The sequence below is a fragment of the Pecten maximus genome, chromosome 1, assembly GCF_902652985.1.
Source record: "Pecten maximus chromosome 1, xPecMax1.1, whole genome shotgun sequence".
Lineage (NCBI taxonomy): Eukaryota > Metazoa > Mollusca > Bivalvia > Pectinida > Pectinidae > Pecten > Pecten maximus.
Window position 1 is genome coordinate 446,708 of NC_047015.1, and position 16,734 is coordinate 463,441.

The following is a 16,734-nucleotide window of genomic DNA, read 5'->3' on the forward strand; positions in this document are numbered from 1 at the left end:
TACAGTAGCTGGTTTGTTTATATACAGCTCTACCCAGCGTGACCCAACTATGACCAGGTCACTCTGGAAACTCACCTGTCCTTGATGTACCTCATCATACCCAGAGCTATAATCTTCATTGTGGCTTCGATGATGAAAACACTCGTAAAAAAGTAATTGAAGATCTTCAAAGTAAATTGTAGCTCCTGAAATAATTAAGCCAACAATTCAGAACGAATAAAACAATCCGTCTCACTTCTGTCACATTAAATATAGAGAATAATGCAATCTCTCGCTATATATATATATTTTAGACCTCTCGCTTTATAAATATATTCAAGACCTCTTGCTATATTATTATATTTGAAACCTCTACCTATATAAACAGATTAACGACCTCTCCCTATATAAGTAATTGAATGACCTCTCACTATATAAAAAGATTAGCGACTTCTCCCTATATAAATAACTTAATGACCTCTCCCTATATAAATAACTTAAAGACCTCTCCCTATATAAATAACTTAATGACCTCTCCCTATATAAATAACCTAATGACCTCTCCCTATATAAATAAATTAAAGACCTCTCCCTATATAAATAACTTAATGACCTCTCCCTATATAAATAACTTAATGACCTCTCCCTATATAAATAACCTAATGACCTCTCCTATATAAATAACTTAATGACCTCTCCCTATATAAATAACTTAATGACCTCTCCCTATATAAATAACTTAATGACCTCTCCCTATATAAATAACTTAATGACCTTTCCCTATATAAATAACTTAATGACCTCTCCCTATATAAATAACTTAATGACCTCTCCCTATACAAATAACTTAATGACCTCTCCCTATATAAATAACCTAATGACCTCTCCCTATATAAATAACTTAATGACCTCTCCCTATATAAATAACTTAATGACCTCTCCCTATATAACTTAATGACCTCTCCCTATATAAATAACTTAATGACCTAGCTCTCCCTATATAAATAACTTAATGACCTCTCCCTATATAACTTAAAGACCTCTCCCTATATAAATAACTTAATGACCTAGCTCTCCTTATATAAATAACTTAATGACCTCTCCCTATATAAATAACTTAATGACCTCTCCCTATATAAATAACTTAAAGACCTCTCCCTATATAAATAACTTAATGACCTCTCTATATATAAATAGATTAATGACCTTTCCCTATACAAATATAGTAGCAGAAAGAATAATGCATATCCTATTGTATATGTTTTTGTTGTCGATATAATATACTTACAGCAGGCATCATGTAATATTCCATTGCCATGGTGATGACATTTAACCCTATAACCCCAGCAATGGCAAGGTCAAAGTATTTACTATTGACAACAGCATGGATGAGCAGGCGGCATTTGTTGTAGTTGGCCCAATAGGGTGGTCTGTTGAGCTCTGTAAGGTAGTTGTTTGTTAGTGTACAGGTGGATCAGATAAATGTTGTCTGCTATCCTATGTCATTTTTGATGATATTAAGTAAATCTTTTAATGAAGGCATAGATTGGTTCTTATCGTTTACATTCAATATCAAAATGCCTGAAATAATTAGCTACAATTTAATATATACTCAATTTAAAAAAAAGTCAAATTCGCCAACTTCCATTGAGGAGCTTGTACATGTTCAAAACCTCAGTCCTAATTAATTATCCACTAGTCATGTGACAATGTGTGGAGAACTGTACTTAACTGTATATAAGGTCCTAATTAATTATCCACTAGTCATCTGACAATGTGTGTAGAACTGTAGTTAACTGTATATAAGGTCCTAATTAATTATCCACTATAGTCATGTGACAAAGTGTGGAGAACTGCAATTAACTGTATATAAGCTCCACTACCTGATGATAATGGGCTAATAAACAGTCCACTACCTGATGATAATGGGCTAATAAACAGTCCGCTACCTGATGATAATGGGCTAATAAACAGTCCGCTACCTGATGATAATGGGCTTATAAACAGTCCACTACCTGATGATAATGGGCTAATAAACAGTTCACTACCTGATGATAATGGGCTAATAAACAGTCCGCTACCTGATGATAATGGGCTAATAAACAGTCCACTACCTGATGATAATGGGCTAATAAACAGTCCGCTACCTGATGATAATGGGCTAATAAACAGTCCACTACCTGATGATAATGGGCTAATAAACAGTCCACTACCTGATGATAATGGGCTAATAAACAGTCCGCTACCTGATGATAATGGGCTAATAAACAGTCCACTACCTGATGATAATGGGCTAATAAACAGTCCAATACCTGATGATAATGGGCTAATAAACAATCCACTACCTGATGATAATGGGCTAATAAACAATCCACTACCTGATGATAATGGGCTAATAAACAGACTGCTACGTGATGATAATGGGCTAATAAACAATCCACTACCTGATGATAATGGGCTAATAAACAGTCCACTACCTGATGATAATGGGCTTATAAACAGTCCGCTACCTGATGATAATGGGCTAATAAACAATCCACTACCTGATGATAATGGGCTAATAAACAGTCCGCTACCTGATGATAATGGGCTTATAAACAGTCCGCTACCTGATGATAATGGGCTAATAAACAAAGAACAGTCCGCTACCTGATGATAATGGGCTAATAAACAATCCACTACCTGATGATAATGGGCTAATAAACAGTCCACTACCTGATGATAATGGGCTAATAAACAGTCCGCTACCTGATGATAATGGGCTAATAAACAGTCCGCTACCTGATGATAATGGGCTAATAAACAATCCACTACCTGATGATAATGGGCTAATAAACAGTTCACTACCTGATGATAATGGGCTAATAAACAGTCCACTACCTGATGATAATGGGCTAATAAAAAGTCCATTACCTGATGATAATGGGCTAATAAACAAAGAACAGTCCGCTACCTGATGATAATGGGCTAATAAACAATCCACTACCTGATGATAATGGGCTAATAAAAAGTCCACTACCTGATGATAATGGGCTAATAAACAGTCCACTACCTGATGATAATGGGCTAATAAACAGTCCACTACCTGATGATAATGGGCTAATAAACAAAGAACAGTCCGCTACCTGATGATAATGGGCTAATAAAAAGTCCACTACCTGATGATAATGGGCTAATAAACAGTCCACTACCTGATGATAATGGGCTAATAAACAGTCCACTACCTGATGATAATGGGCTAATAAACAGATATTAAAAGGAAGCCCCTTGTAAGAGTATCGTTTGTGCTTCAGACACAGTAAACCAAGCTCACTCTTCCGTTTGGCCTCCATCTTCTGAGAGCGTTTTGCAGCCCTAATGGCTCTCTCTTCTTTCTCCTGGTTTTCACGACACTTGTGAAAGTTCTCTACAACCACACCAACAAACATGTTAAGGACAAAAAATCCAACCAGTAGTAGGAATGAGATGAAGTACAAAAGGCGCCACTCGTTGTAGTTGATCTGGGGCTGAAACAAATGAAAAACAATGTTTTAAGTCTGGGAACCAAACAATGTATAACAATGTAGTCAGTCTGGGAACCAAACAATTTATAACAATGTAGTCAGTCTGGGAACAAACAATGTAGTCAGTCTGGGAACCAAACAATGTATAACAATGTAGTCAGTCTGGGAACCAAACAATGTAGTCAGTCTGGGAACTAAACAATGTATAACAATGTAGTCAGTCTGGGAACCAAACAATTTATAATGATGTAGTCAGTCTGGGAACCAAACAATGTAGTCAGTCTGGGAACCAAACAATTTATAACAATGTAGTCAGTCTGGGAACCAATCAATTTATAATGATGTAGTCAGTCTGGGAACCAAACAATTTATAACAATGTAGTCAGTCTGGGAACCAAACAATTTATAATGATGTAGTCAGTCTGGGAACCAAACAATTTATAATGATGTAGTCAGTCTGGGAACCAAACAATGTAGTCAGTCTGGGAACCAAACAATTTATAACAATGTAGTCAGTCTGGGAACCAAACAATTTATAACAATGTAGTCAGTCTGGGAACTAAACAATTTATAACAATGTAGTCAGTCTGGGAACCAATCAATTTATAATGATGTAGTCAGTCTGGGAACTAAACAATTATAACAATGTAGTCAGTCTGGGAACCAAACAATGTATAACAATGTAGTCAGTCTGGGAACAAACAATGTAGTCAGTCTGGGAACTAAACAATTTATAATGATGTAGTCAGTCTGGGAACAAACAATTTATAACAATGTAGTCAGTTTGGGAACAAACAATGTAGTCAGTCTGGGAACCAAACAATGTATAACAATGTAGTCAGTCTGGGAACCAAACAATTTATAACAATGAAGTCAGTCTGGGAACTAAACAATGTATAACAATGTAGTCAGTCTGGGAACCAAACAATGTAGTCAGTCTGGGAACCAAACAATGTATAACAATGTAGTCAGTCTGGGAACCAAACAATGTAGTCAGTCTGGGAACTAAACAATGTATAACAATGTAGTCAGTCTGGGAACCAAACAATTTATAATGATGTAGTCAGTCTGGGAACCAACCAATGTAGTCAGTCTGGGAACCAAACAATTTATAACAATGTAGTCAGTCTGGGAACCAATCAATTTATAATGATGTAGTCAGTCTGGGAACCAAACAATTTATAACAATGTAGTCAGTCTGGGAACCAAACAATTTATAATGATGTAGTCAGTCTGGGAACCAAACAATTTATAATGATGTAGTCAGTCTGGGAACCAAACAATGTAGTCAGTCTGGGAACCAAACAATTTATAACAATGTAGTCAGTCTGGGAACCAAACAATTTATAACAATGTAGTCAGTCTGGGAACTAAACAATTTATAACAATGTAGTCAGTCTGGGAATCAATCAATTTATAATGATGTAGTCAGTCTGGGAACTAAACAATTTATAACAATGTAGTCAGTCTGGGAACCAAACAATGTATAACAATGTAGTCAGTCTGGGAACAAACAATGTAGTCAGTCTGGGAACAAACAATGTAGTCAGTCTGGGAACAAACAATTTATAACAATGTAGTCAGTCTGGGAACAAACAATGTAGTCAGTCTGGGAACCAAACAATGTATAACAATGTAGTCAGTCTGGGAACCAAACAATTTATAACAATGTAGTCAGTCTGGGAACAAACAATTTATAATGATGTAGTCAGTCTGGGAACTAAACAATGTATAACAATGTAGTCAGTCTGGGAACAAACAATTTATAACAATGTAGTCAGTCTGGGAACAAATAATTTATAATGATGTAGTCAGTGTGAGGCTAAACAATTTATAACGATGTAGTCAGTCTGGGAACTAAACAATGTATAACAATGTAGTCAGTGTGGGAACCAAACAATGTATAACAATGTAGTCAGTGTGGGAACCAAACAATGTATAACAATGTAGTCAGTGTGGGAACAAACAATGTATAACAATGTAGTCAGTCTGGGAACCAAACAATGTATAACAATGTAGTCAGTCTGGGAACCAAACAATGTATAACAATGTAGTCAGTCTGGGAACCAAACAATGTATAACAATGTAATCAGTCTGGGAACAAACAATGTAGTCAGTGTGGGAACCAAACAATGTATAACAATGTAGTCAGTCTGGGAACAAACAATGTAGTCAGTCTGGGAACTAAACAATTTATAACAATGTAGTCAGTCTGGGAACTAAACAATTTATAACAATGTAGTCAGTCTGGGAACTAAACAATTTATAATGATGTAGTCAGTCTGGGAACTAAACAATTTATAACAATGTAGTCAGTCTGGGAACTAAACAATTTATAACAATGTAGTCAGTCTGGGAACAAACAATGTAGTCAGTCTGGGAACCAAACAATGTAGTCAGTCTGGGAACTAAACAATGTATAACAATGTAGTCAGTCTGGGAACCAAACAATTTATAATGATGTAGTCAGTCTGGGAACCAAACAATGTAGTCAGTCTGGGAACCAAACAATTTATAACAATGTAGTCAGTCTGGGAACCAATCAATTTATAATGATGTAGTCAGTCTGGGAACCAAACAATTTATAACAATGTAGTCAGTCTGGGAACCAAACAATTTATAATGATGTAGTCAGTCTGGGAACCAAACAATTTATAATGATGTAGTCAGTCTGGGAACCAAACAATGTAGTCAGTCTGGGAACCAAACAATTTATAACAATGTAGTCAGTCTGGGAACCAAACAATTTATAACAATGTAGTCAGTCTGGGAACTAAACAATTTATAACAATGTAGTCAGTCTGGGAATCAATCAATTTATAATGATGTAGTCAGTCTGGGAACTAAACAATTTATAACAATGTAGTCAGTCTGGGAACCAAACAATGTATAACAATGTAGTCAGTCTGGGAACAAACAATGTAGTCAGTCTGGGAACTAAACAATTTATAATGATGTAGTCAGTCTGGGAACAAACAATTTATAACAATGTAGTCAGTTTGGGAACAAACAATGTAGTCAGTCTGGGAACCAAACAATGTATAACAATGTAGTCAGTCTGGGAACCAAACAATTTATAACAATGTAGTCAGTCTGGGAACTAAACAATTTATAATGATGTAGTCAGTCTGGGAACTAAACAATGTATAACAATGTAGTCAGTCTGGGAACCAAACAATGTAGTCAGTCTGGGAACTAAACAATGTATAACAATGTAGTCAGTCTGGGAACCAAACAATGTAGTCAGTCTGGGAACCAAACAATGTATAACAATGTAGTCAGTCTGGGAACCAAACAATGTAGTCAGTCTGGGAACTAAACAATGTATAACAATGTAGTCAGTCTGGGAACCAAACAATTTATAATGATGTAGTCAGTCTGGGAACCAAACAATGTAGTCAGTCTGGGAACCAAACAATTTATAACAATGTAGTCAGTCTGGGAACCAATCAATTTATAATGATGTAGTCAGTCTGGGAACCAAACAATTTATAACAATGTAGTCAGTCTGGGAACCAAACAATTTATAATGATGTAGTCAGTCTGGGAACCAAACAATTTATAATGATGTAGTCAGTCTGGGAACCAAACAATGTAGTCAGTCTGGGAACCAAACAATTTATAACAATGTAGTCAGTCTGGGAACCAAACAATTTATAACAATGTAGTCAGTCTGGGAACTAAACAATTTATAACAATGTAGTCAGTCTGGGAATCAATCAATTTATAATGATGTAGTCAGTCTGGGAACTAAACAATTTATAACAATGTAGTCAGTCTGGGAACCAAACAATGTATAACAATGTAGTCAGTCTGGGAACAAACAATGTAGTCAGTCTGGGAACTAAACAATTTATAATGATGTAGTCAGTCTGGGAACAAACAATTTATAACAATGTAGTCAGTCTGGGAACAAACAATGTAGTCAGTCTGGGAACCAAACAATGTATAACAATGTAGTCAGTCTGGGAACCAAACAATTTATAACAATGTAGTCAGTCTGGGAACTAAACAATTTATAATGATGTAGTCAGTCTGGGAACTAAACAATGTATAACAATGTAGTCAGTCTGGGAACAAACAATTTATAACAATGTAGTCAGTCTGGGAACAAATAATTTATAATGATGTAGTCAGTGTGAGGCTAAACAATTTATAACGATGTAGTCAGTCTGGGAACTAAACAATGTATAACAATGTAGTCAGTCTGGGAACCAAACAATGTATAACAATGTAGTCAGTGTGGGAACCAAACAATGTATAACAATGTAGTCAGTGTGGGAACAAACAATGTATAACAATGTAGTCAGTCTGGGAACCAAACAATGTATAACAATGTAGTCAGTCTGGGAACCAAACAATGTATAACAATGTAGTCAGTCTGGGAACCAAACAATGTATAACAATGTAATCAGTCTGGGAACAAACAATGTAGTCAGTGTGGGAACCAAACAATGTATAACAATGTAGTCAGTCTGGGAACAAACAATGTAGTCAGTGTGGGAACAAACAATTTATAACAATGTAGTCAGTCTGGGAACTAAACAATTTATAACAATGTAGTCAGTCTGGGAACTAAACAATTTATAACAATGTAGTCAGTCTGGGAACTAAACAATTTATAATGATGTAGTCAGTCTGGGAACTAAACAATTTATAACAATGTAGTCAGTCTGGGAACTAAACAATTTATAACAATGTAGTCAGTCTGGGAACAAACAATGTAGTCAGTCTGGGAACCAAACAATGTATAACAATGTAGTCAGTCTGGGAACCAAACAATGTAGTCAGTCTGGGAACTAAACAATGTATAACAATGTAGTCAGTCTGGGAACCAAACAATTTATAATGATGTAGTCAGTCTGGGAACCAAACAATGTAGTCAGTCTGGGAACCAAACAATTTATAACAATGTAGTCAGTCTGGGAACCAATCAATTTATAATGATGTAGTCAGTCTGGGAACCAAACAATTTATAACAATGTAGTCAGTCTGGGAACCAAACAATTTATAATGATGTAGTCAGTCTGGGAACCAAACAATGTAGTCAGTCTGGGAACCAAACAATTTATAACAATGTAGTCAGTCTGGGAACCAAACAATTTATAACAATGTAGTCAGTCTGGGAACTAAACAATTTATAACAATGTAGTCAGTCTGGGAATCAATCAATTTATAATGATGTAGTCAGTCTGGGAACTAAACAATTTATAACAATGTAGTCAGTCTGGGAACCAAACAATGTATAACAATGTAGTCAGTCTGGGAACAAACAATGTAGTCAGTCTGGGAACTAAACAATTTATAAGGATGTAGTCAGTCTGGGAACAAACAATTTATAACAATGTAGTCAGTTTGGGAACAAACAATGTAGTCAGTCTGGGAACCAAACAATGTATAACAATGTAGTCAGTCTGGGAACCAAACAATTTATAACAATGTAGTCAGTCTGGGAACTAAACAATTTATAATGATGTAGTCAGTCTGGGAACTAAACAATGTATAACAATGTAGTCAGTCTGGGAACCAAACAATGTAGTCAGTCTGGGAACTAAACAATGTATAACAATGTAGTCAGTCTGGGAACCAAACAATGTAGTCAGTCTGGGAACCAAACAATGTATAACAATGTAGTCAGTCTGGGAACCAAACAATGTAGTCAGTCTGGGAACTAAACAATGTATAACAATGTAGTCAGTCTGGGAACCAAACAATTTATAATGATGTAGTCAGTCTGGGAACCAAACAATGTAGTCAGTCTGGGAACCAAACAATTTATAACAATGTAGTCAGTCTGGGAACCAATCAATTTATAATGATGTAGTCAGTCTGGGAACCAAACAATTTATAACAATGTAGTCAGTCTGGGAACCAAACAATTTATAATGATGTAGTCAGTCTGGGAACCAAACAATTTATAATGATGTAGTCAGTCTGGGAACCAAACAATGTAGTCAGTCTGGGAACCAAACAATTTATAACAATGTAGTCAGTCTGGGAACCAAACAATTTATAACAATGTAGTCAGTCTGGGAACTAAACAATTTATAACAATGTAGTCAGTCTGGGAATCAATCAATTTATAATGATGTAGTCAGTCTGGGAACTAAACAATTTATAACAATGTAGTCAGTCTGGGAACCAAACAATGTATAACAATGTAGTCAGTCTGGGAACAAACAATGTAGTCAGTCTGGGAACTAAACAATTTATAATGATGTAGTCAGTCTGGGAACAAACAATTTATAACAATGTAGTCAGTTTGGGAACAAACAATGTAGTCAGTCTGGGAACCAAACAATGTATAACAATGTAGTCAGTCTGGGAACCAAACAATTTATAACAATGTAGTCAGTCTGGGAACTAAACAATTTATAATGATGTAGTCAGTCTGGGAACTAAACAATGTATAACAATGTAGTCAGTCTGGGAACAAACAATTTATAACAATGTAGTCAGTCTGGGAACAAATAATTTATAATGATGTAGTCAGTGTGAGGCTAAACAATTTATAACGATGTAGTCAGTCTGGGAACTAAACAATGTATAACAATGTAGTCAGTCTGGGAACCAAACAATGTATAACAATGTAGTCAGTGTGGGAACCAAACAATGTATAACAATGTAGTCAGTGTGGGCACAAACAATGTATAACAATGTAGTCAGTCTGGGAACCAAACAATGTATAACAATGTAGTCAGTCTGGGAACCAAACAATGTATAACAATGTAGTCAGTCTGGGAACCAAACAATGTATAACAATGTAATCAGTCTGGGAACAAACAATGTAGTCAGTGTGGGAACCAAACAATGTATAACAATGTAGTCAGTCTGGGAACAAACAATGTAGTCAGTGTGGGAACAAACAATTTATAACAATGTAGTCAGTCTGGGAACTAAACAATTTATAACAATGTAGTCAGTCTGGGAACTAAACAATTTATAACAATGTAGTCAGTCTGGGAACTAAACAATTTATAATGATGTAGTCAGTCTGGGAACTAAACAATTTATAACAATGTAGTCAGTCTGGGAACAAACAATTTATAACAATGTAGTCAGTCTGGGAACTAAACAATGTAGTCAGTCTGGGAACAAACAATGTATAACAATGTAGTCAGTCTGGGAACCAAACAATTTATAACAATGTAGTCAGGCTGGGAACCAAACAATTTATAACAATGTAGTCAGTCTGGGAACAAACAATTCATAATGATGTAGTCAGTCTGGGAACAAACAATTTATAACAATGTAGTCAGTCTGGGAACCAAACAATTTATAATGATGTAGTCAGTCTGGGAACCAAACAATTTATAACAATGTAGTCAGTCTGGGAACCAAACAATTCATAATGATGTAGTCAGTCTGGGAACAAACAATTTATAACAATGTAGTCAGTCTGGGAACTAAACAATTTATAACAATGTAGTCAGTCGGGGAACCAAACAATTTATAACAATGTAGTCAGTCTGGGAACAAACAATTTATAACAATGTAGTCAGTCTGGGAACCAAACAATTTATAACAATGTAGTCAGTCTGGGAACCAAACAATTTATAACAATGTAGTCAGTCTGGGAACCAAACAATTTATAACAATGTAGTCAGTCTGGGAACTAAACAATTTATAATGATGTACTCAGTCTGGGAACAAACAATTTATAATGATGTAGTCAGTCTGGGAACCAAACAATTGATAATGATGTAGTCAGTCTGGGAACCAAACAATTTATCACAATGTAGTCAGTCTGGGAACTAAACAATTTATAACAATGTAGTCAGTCTGGGAACCAAACAATTTATAACAATGTAGTCAGTCTGGGAACCAAACAATTTATAACAATGTAGTCAGTCTGGGAACTAAACAATGTAGTCAGTCTGGGAACCAAACAATGTATAACAATGTAGTCAGTCTGGGAACAAACAATTTATAATGATGTAGTCAGTCTGGGAACCAAACAATTTATAATGATGTAGTCAGTCTGGGAACAAACAATTTATAACAATGTAGTCAGTGTGGGAACCAAACAATTTATAACAATGTAATCAGTCTGGGAACCAAACAATTTATAATGATGTAGTCAGTCTGGGAACTAAACAATTTATATTGATGTAGTCAGTCTGGGAACAAACAATTTATAACAATGTAGTCAGTCTGGACACCAAACAATTTATAACAATGTAGTCAGTGTGGGAACCAAACAATTTATAACAATGTAGTCAGTCTGGGAACAAACAATTTATAACGATGTAGTCAGTCTGGGAACTAAACAATTTATAATGATGTAGTCAGTCTGGGAACAAACAATTTATAACAATGTAGTCAGTGTGGGAACCAAACAATGTATAACAATGTAGTCAGTCTGGGAACTAAACAATTGATAATGATGTAGTCAGTCTGGGAACAAACAATTTATAACAATGTAGTCAGTCTGGGAACCAAACAATGTATAACAATGTAGTCAGTGTGGGAGCCAAACAATTTATAACAATGTAGTCAGTCTGGGAACCAAACAATTTATAATGACGTAGTCAGTCTGGGAACTAAACAATTTATAATGATGTAGTCAGTCTGGGAACAAACAATTGATAACAATGTAGTCAGTCTGGGAACCAAACAATTTATAACAATGTAGTCAGTCTGGGAACCAAACAATTTATAATGATGTAGTCAGTCTGGGAACCAAACAATTTATAACAATGTAGTCAGTCTGGGAACCAAACAATTTATAACAATGTAGTCAGTCTGGGAACCAAACAATTTATAACGATGTAGTCAGTCTGGGAACAAACAATTTATAACAATGTAGTCAGTCTGGGAACCAAACAATTTATAACAATGTAGTCAGTCTGGGAACAAACAATTTATAACGATGTAGTCAGTCTGGGAACAAACAATTTATAATGATGTAGTCAGTCTGGGAACTAAACAATTGATAACAATGTAGTCAGTCTGGGAACTAACAATTGATAACAATGTAGTCAGTCTGGGAACAAACAATTTATAACAATGTAGTCAGTCTGGGAACCAAACAATTGATAACAATGTAGTCAGTCTGGGAACAAACAATTTATAACAATGTAGTCAGTCTGGGAACTAAACAATTGATAACAATGTAGTCAGTGTGGGAACAAACAATTGATACAATGTAGTCAGTCTGGGAACCAAACAATTTATAATGATGTAGTCAGTCTGGGAACCAAACAATTTATAATGATGTAGTCAGTCTGGGAACCAAACAATGTAGTCAGTCTGGGAACCAAACAATTTATAACAATGTAGTCAGTCTGGGAACCAAACAATTTATAACAATGTAGTCAGTCCGGGAACTAATAACAATGTAGTCAGTCTGGGAACCAATCAATTTATAATGATGTAGTCAGTCTGGGAACTAAACAATTTATAACAATGTAGTCAGTCTGGGAACCAAACAATGTATAACAATGTAGTCAGTCTGGGAACAAACAATGTAGTCAGTCTGGGAACTAAACAATTTATAATGATGTAGTCAGTCTGGGAACAAACAATTTATAACAATGTAGTCAGTGTGGGAACCAAACAATTTATAACAATGTAATCAGTCTGGGAACCAAACAATTTATAATGATGTAGTCAGTCTGGGAACTAAACAATTTATATTGATGTAGTCAGTCTGGGAACAAACAATTTATAACAATGTAGTCAGTCTGGACACCAAACAATTTATAACAATGTAGTCAGTGTGGGAACCAAACAATTTATAACAATGTAGTCAGTCTGGGAACAAACAATTTATAACGATGTAGTCAGTCTGGGAACTAAACAATTTATAATGATGTAGTCAGTCTGGGAACAAACAATTTATAACAATGTAGTCAGTGTGGGAACCAAACAATGTATAACAATGTAGTCAGTCTGGGAACTAAACAATTGATAATGATGTAGTCAGTCTGGGAACAAACAATTTATAACAATGTAGTCAGTCTGGGAACCAAACAATGTATAACAATGTAGTCAGTGTGGGAACCAAACAATTTATAACAATGTAGTCAGTCTGGGAACCAAACAATTTATAATGACGTAGTCAGTCTGGGAACTAAACAATTTATAATGATGTAGTCAGTCTGGGAACAAACAATTGATAACAATGTAGTCAGTCTGGGAACCAAACAATTTATAACAATGTAGTCAGTCTGGGAACCAAACAATTTATAATGATGTAGTCAGTCTGGGAACCAAACAATTTATAACAATGTAGTCAGTCTGGGAACCAAACAATTTATAACAATGTAGTCAGTCTGGGAACCAAACAATTTATAACGATGTAGTCAGTCTGGGAACAAACAATTTATAACAATGTAGTCAGTCTGGGAACCAAACAATTTATAACAATGTAGTCAGTCTGGGAACTAAACAATTGATAACAATGTAGTCAGTCTGGGAACTAACAATTTATAACAATGTAGTCAGTCTGGGAACAAACAATTTATAACAATGTAGTCAGTCTGGGAACCAAACAATTGATAACAATGTAGTCAGTCTGGGAACAAACAATTTATAACAATGTAGTCAGTCTGGGAACTAAACAATTTATAACAATGTAGTCAGTGTGGGAACAAACAATTGATACAATGTAGTCAGTCTGGGAACCAAACAATTTATAATGATGTAGTCAGTCTGGGAACCAAACAATTTATAATGATGTAGTCAGTCTGGGAACCAAACAATGTAGTCAGTCTGGGAACCAAACAATTTATAACAATGTAGTCAGTCTGGGAACCAAACAATTTATAACAATGTAGTCAGTCCGGGAACTAATAACAATGTAGTCAGTCTGGGAACCAATCAATTTATAATGATGTAGTCAGTCTGGGAACTAAACAATTTATAACAATGTAGTCAGTCTGGGAACCAAACAATGTATAACAATGTAGTCAGTCTGGGAACAAACAATGTAGTCAATCTGGGAACTAAACAATTTATAATGATGTAGTCAGTCTGGGAACAAACAATTTATAACAATGTAGTCAGTCTGGGAACAAACAATGTAGTCAGTCTGGGAACCAAACAATGTATAACAATGTAGTCAGTCTGGGAACCAAACAATTTATAACAATGTAGTCAGTCTGGGAACTAAACAATTTATAATGATGTAGTCAGTCTGGGAACTAAACAATGTATAACAATGTAGTCAGTCTGGGAACAAACAATTTATAACAATGTAGTCAGTCTGGGAACCAAACAATTTATAATGATGTAGTCAGTGTGGGGACTAAACAATTGATAACGATGTAGTCAGTCTGGGAACTAAACAATGTATAACAATGTAGTCAGTCTGGGAACAAACAATGTAGTCAATCTGGGAACTAAACAATTTATAATGATGTAGTCAGTCTGGGAACAAACAATTTATAACAATGTAGTCAGTCTGGGAACAAACAATGTAGTCAGTCTGGGAACCAAACAATGTATAACAATGTAGTCAGTCTGGGAACCAAACAATTTATAACAATGTAGTCAGTCTGGGAACTAAACAATTTATAATGATGTAGTCAGTCTGGGAACTAAACAATGTATAACAATGTAGTCAGTCTGGGAACAAACAATTTATAACAATGTAGTCAGTCTGGGAACAAATAATTTATAATGATGTAGTCAGTGTGGGGACTAAACAATTGATAACGATGTAGTCAGTCTGGGAACTAAACAATGTATAACAATGTAGTCAGTCTGGGAACCAAACAATGTATAACAAGAGGCCCAATGGGCCTGTATCGCTCACCTGGCTCTACAGCAACTTTGAAGTTGATTGAAGTCATTTCTAAAGATACTATGTTGATTACCTCTTTATTCAAATATCATTGTAAGCTAGTTTTATTCATATTAAAAATTTTCTAGTCCTTCATTCCAGCATTCTATTGGCCTAATATCAGGTCTTGGAGGCTCTTGGCTATCGCAAAATTATTGTTTACAGATTTGAGCCGATTTCACCCCTGTGACCTTGAATGTAGGTCGAGGTCATTTATTTGAACAAAATTGGTAGTGCTTCACCCCAGCATGCTACAGGCCTAATATCAAGTCCCTGGGCCTCTTGGTTATTGAGAAGAAGTCGTATGAAGATTATAGCCTATTTGACCCCTGTGACCTTGAATGAAGGTCAAGGTCAATTATTTGAACAAACTTTGTAGCCCTTCACCCCAGCATGCTACAGGCCCAATATCAAGTCGCTGGGCCTCTTGGTTATTGAGAAGAAGTCGTTTGAAGATTATAGCCTATTTGACCCATGTGACCTTGAATGAAGGTCAAGGTCAATTATTTAAACAAACTTTGTAGCCCTTCACCCCAGCATGCTACAGGCCCAATATCAAGTACCTGGGCCTCTTGGTTATTGAGAAGAAGTCGTTTGAAGATTATAGCCTATTTGACCCATGTGACCTTGAATGTAGGTCAAGGTCATTTATTTGAACAAACTTTGTAGCCCTTTACCCCAGCATGCTACAGGCCCAATATCAAGCCCATGGGCCTCTTGGTTATTGAGAAGAAGTCGTTTGAAGATTATAGCTTATTTGACCCATGTGACCTTGAATGAAGGTCAAGGTCATTTATTTGAACAAACTTTGTAGCCCTTCACCCCAGCATGCTACAGGCCCAATATCAAGTCCCTGGGCCTCTTGGTTATTGAGGAGAAGTCGTTTGAAGATTATAGCCTATTTGACTCATATGACCTTGAATGAAGGTCAAGGCCATTTATTTGAACAAACTTTGTAGCCCTTCACCCCAGCATGCTACAGGTCCAATATCAAGTCCCTGGGCCTCTTGGTTATTGAGAAGAAGTTGTTTGAAGATTATAGCCTATTTGACCCATTTGACCTTGAATAAAGGTCAAGGTCATTTATTTGAACAAACTTTGTAGCCCTTCACCCCAGCATGCTACAGGCCCAATATCAAGTCCCTGGGCCTCTTGGTTATTGAGAAGAAGTCGTTTGAAGATTATAGCCTATTTGACTCATATGACCTTGAATGAAGGTCAAGGTCATTTCTTTGAACAAACTTTGTAGCCCTTCACCCCAGCATGCTACAAGCCCAATATCAAGTCCCTGGGCCTCTTGGTTATTGAGAAGAAGTCGTTTGAAGATTATAGCCTATTTGACTCATATGACCTTGAATGAAGGTCAAGGCCATTTATTTGAACAAACTTTGTAGCCCTTCACCCCAGCATGCTACAGGTCCAATATCAAGTCCCTGGGCCTCTTGGTTATTGAGAAGAAGTTGA

The 16,734-nt window shown here is 35.8% G+C and overlaps 1 protein-coding gene across 1 annotated transcript in view; it reads right to left on the reverse strand.

Annotated features, from left to right (window-relative positions):
• Positions 1-16,734, reverse strand: part of LOC117321769 (voltage-dependent T-type calcium channel subunit alpha-1I-like) — a gene marked incomplete in the record, with an annotated part of 230,926 nt that overhangs the window by 43,221 nt on the left and 170,971 nt on the right. Inside the window, 3 exon segments of the mRNA XM_033876300.1 lie at positions 76-185; positions 1,268-1,419; positions 3,293-3,485. Of these exon segments, the coding sequence (XP_033732191.1) occupies positions 76-185; positions 1,268-1,419; positions 3,293-3,485 (455 nt within the window).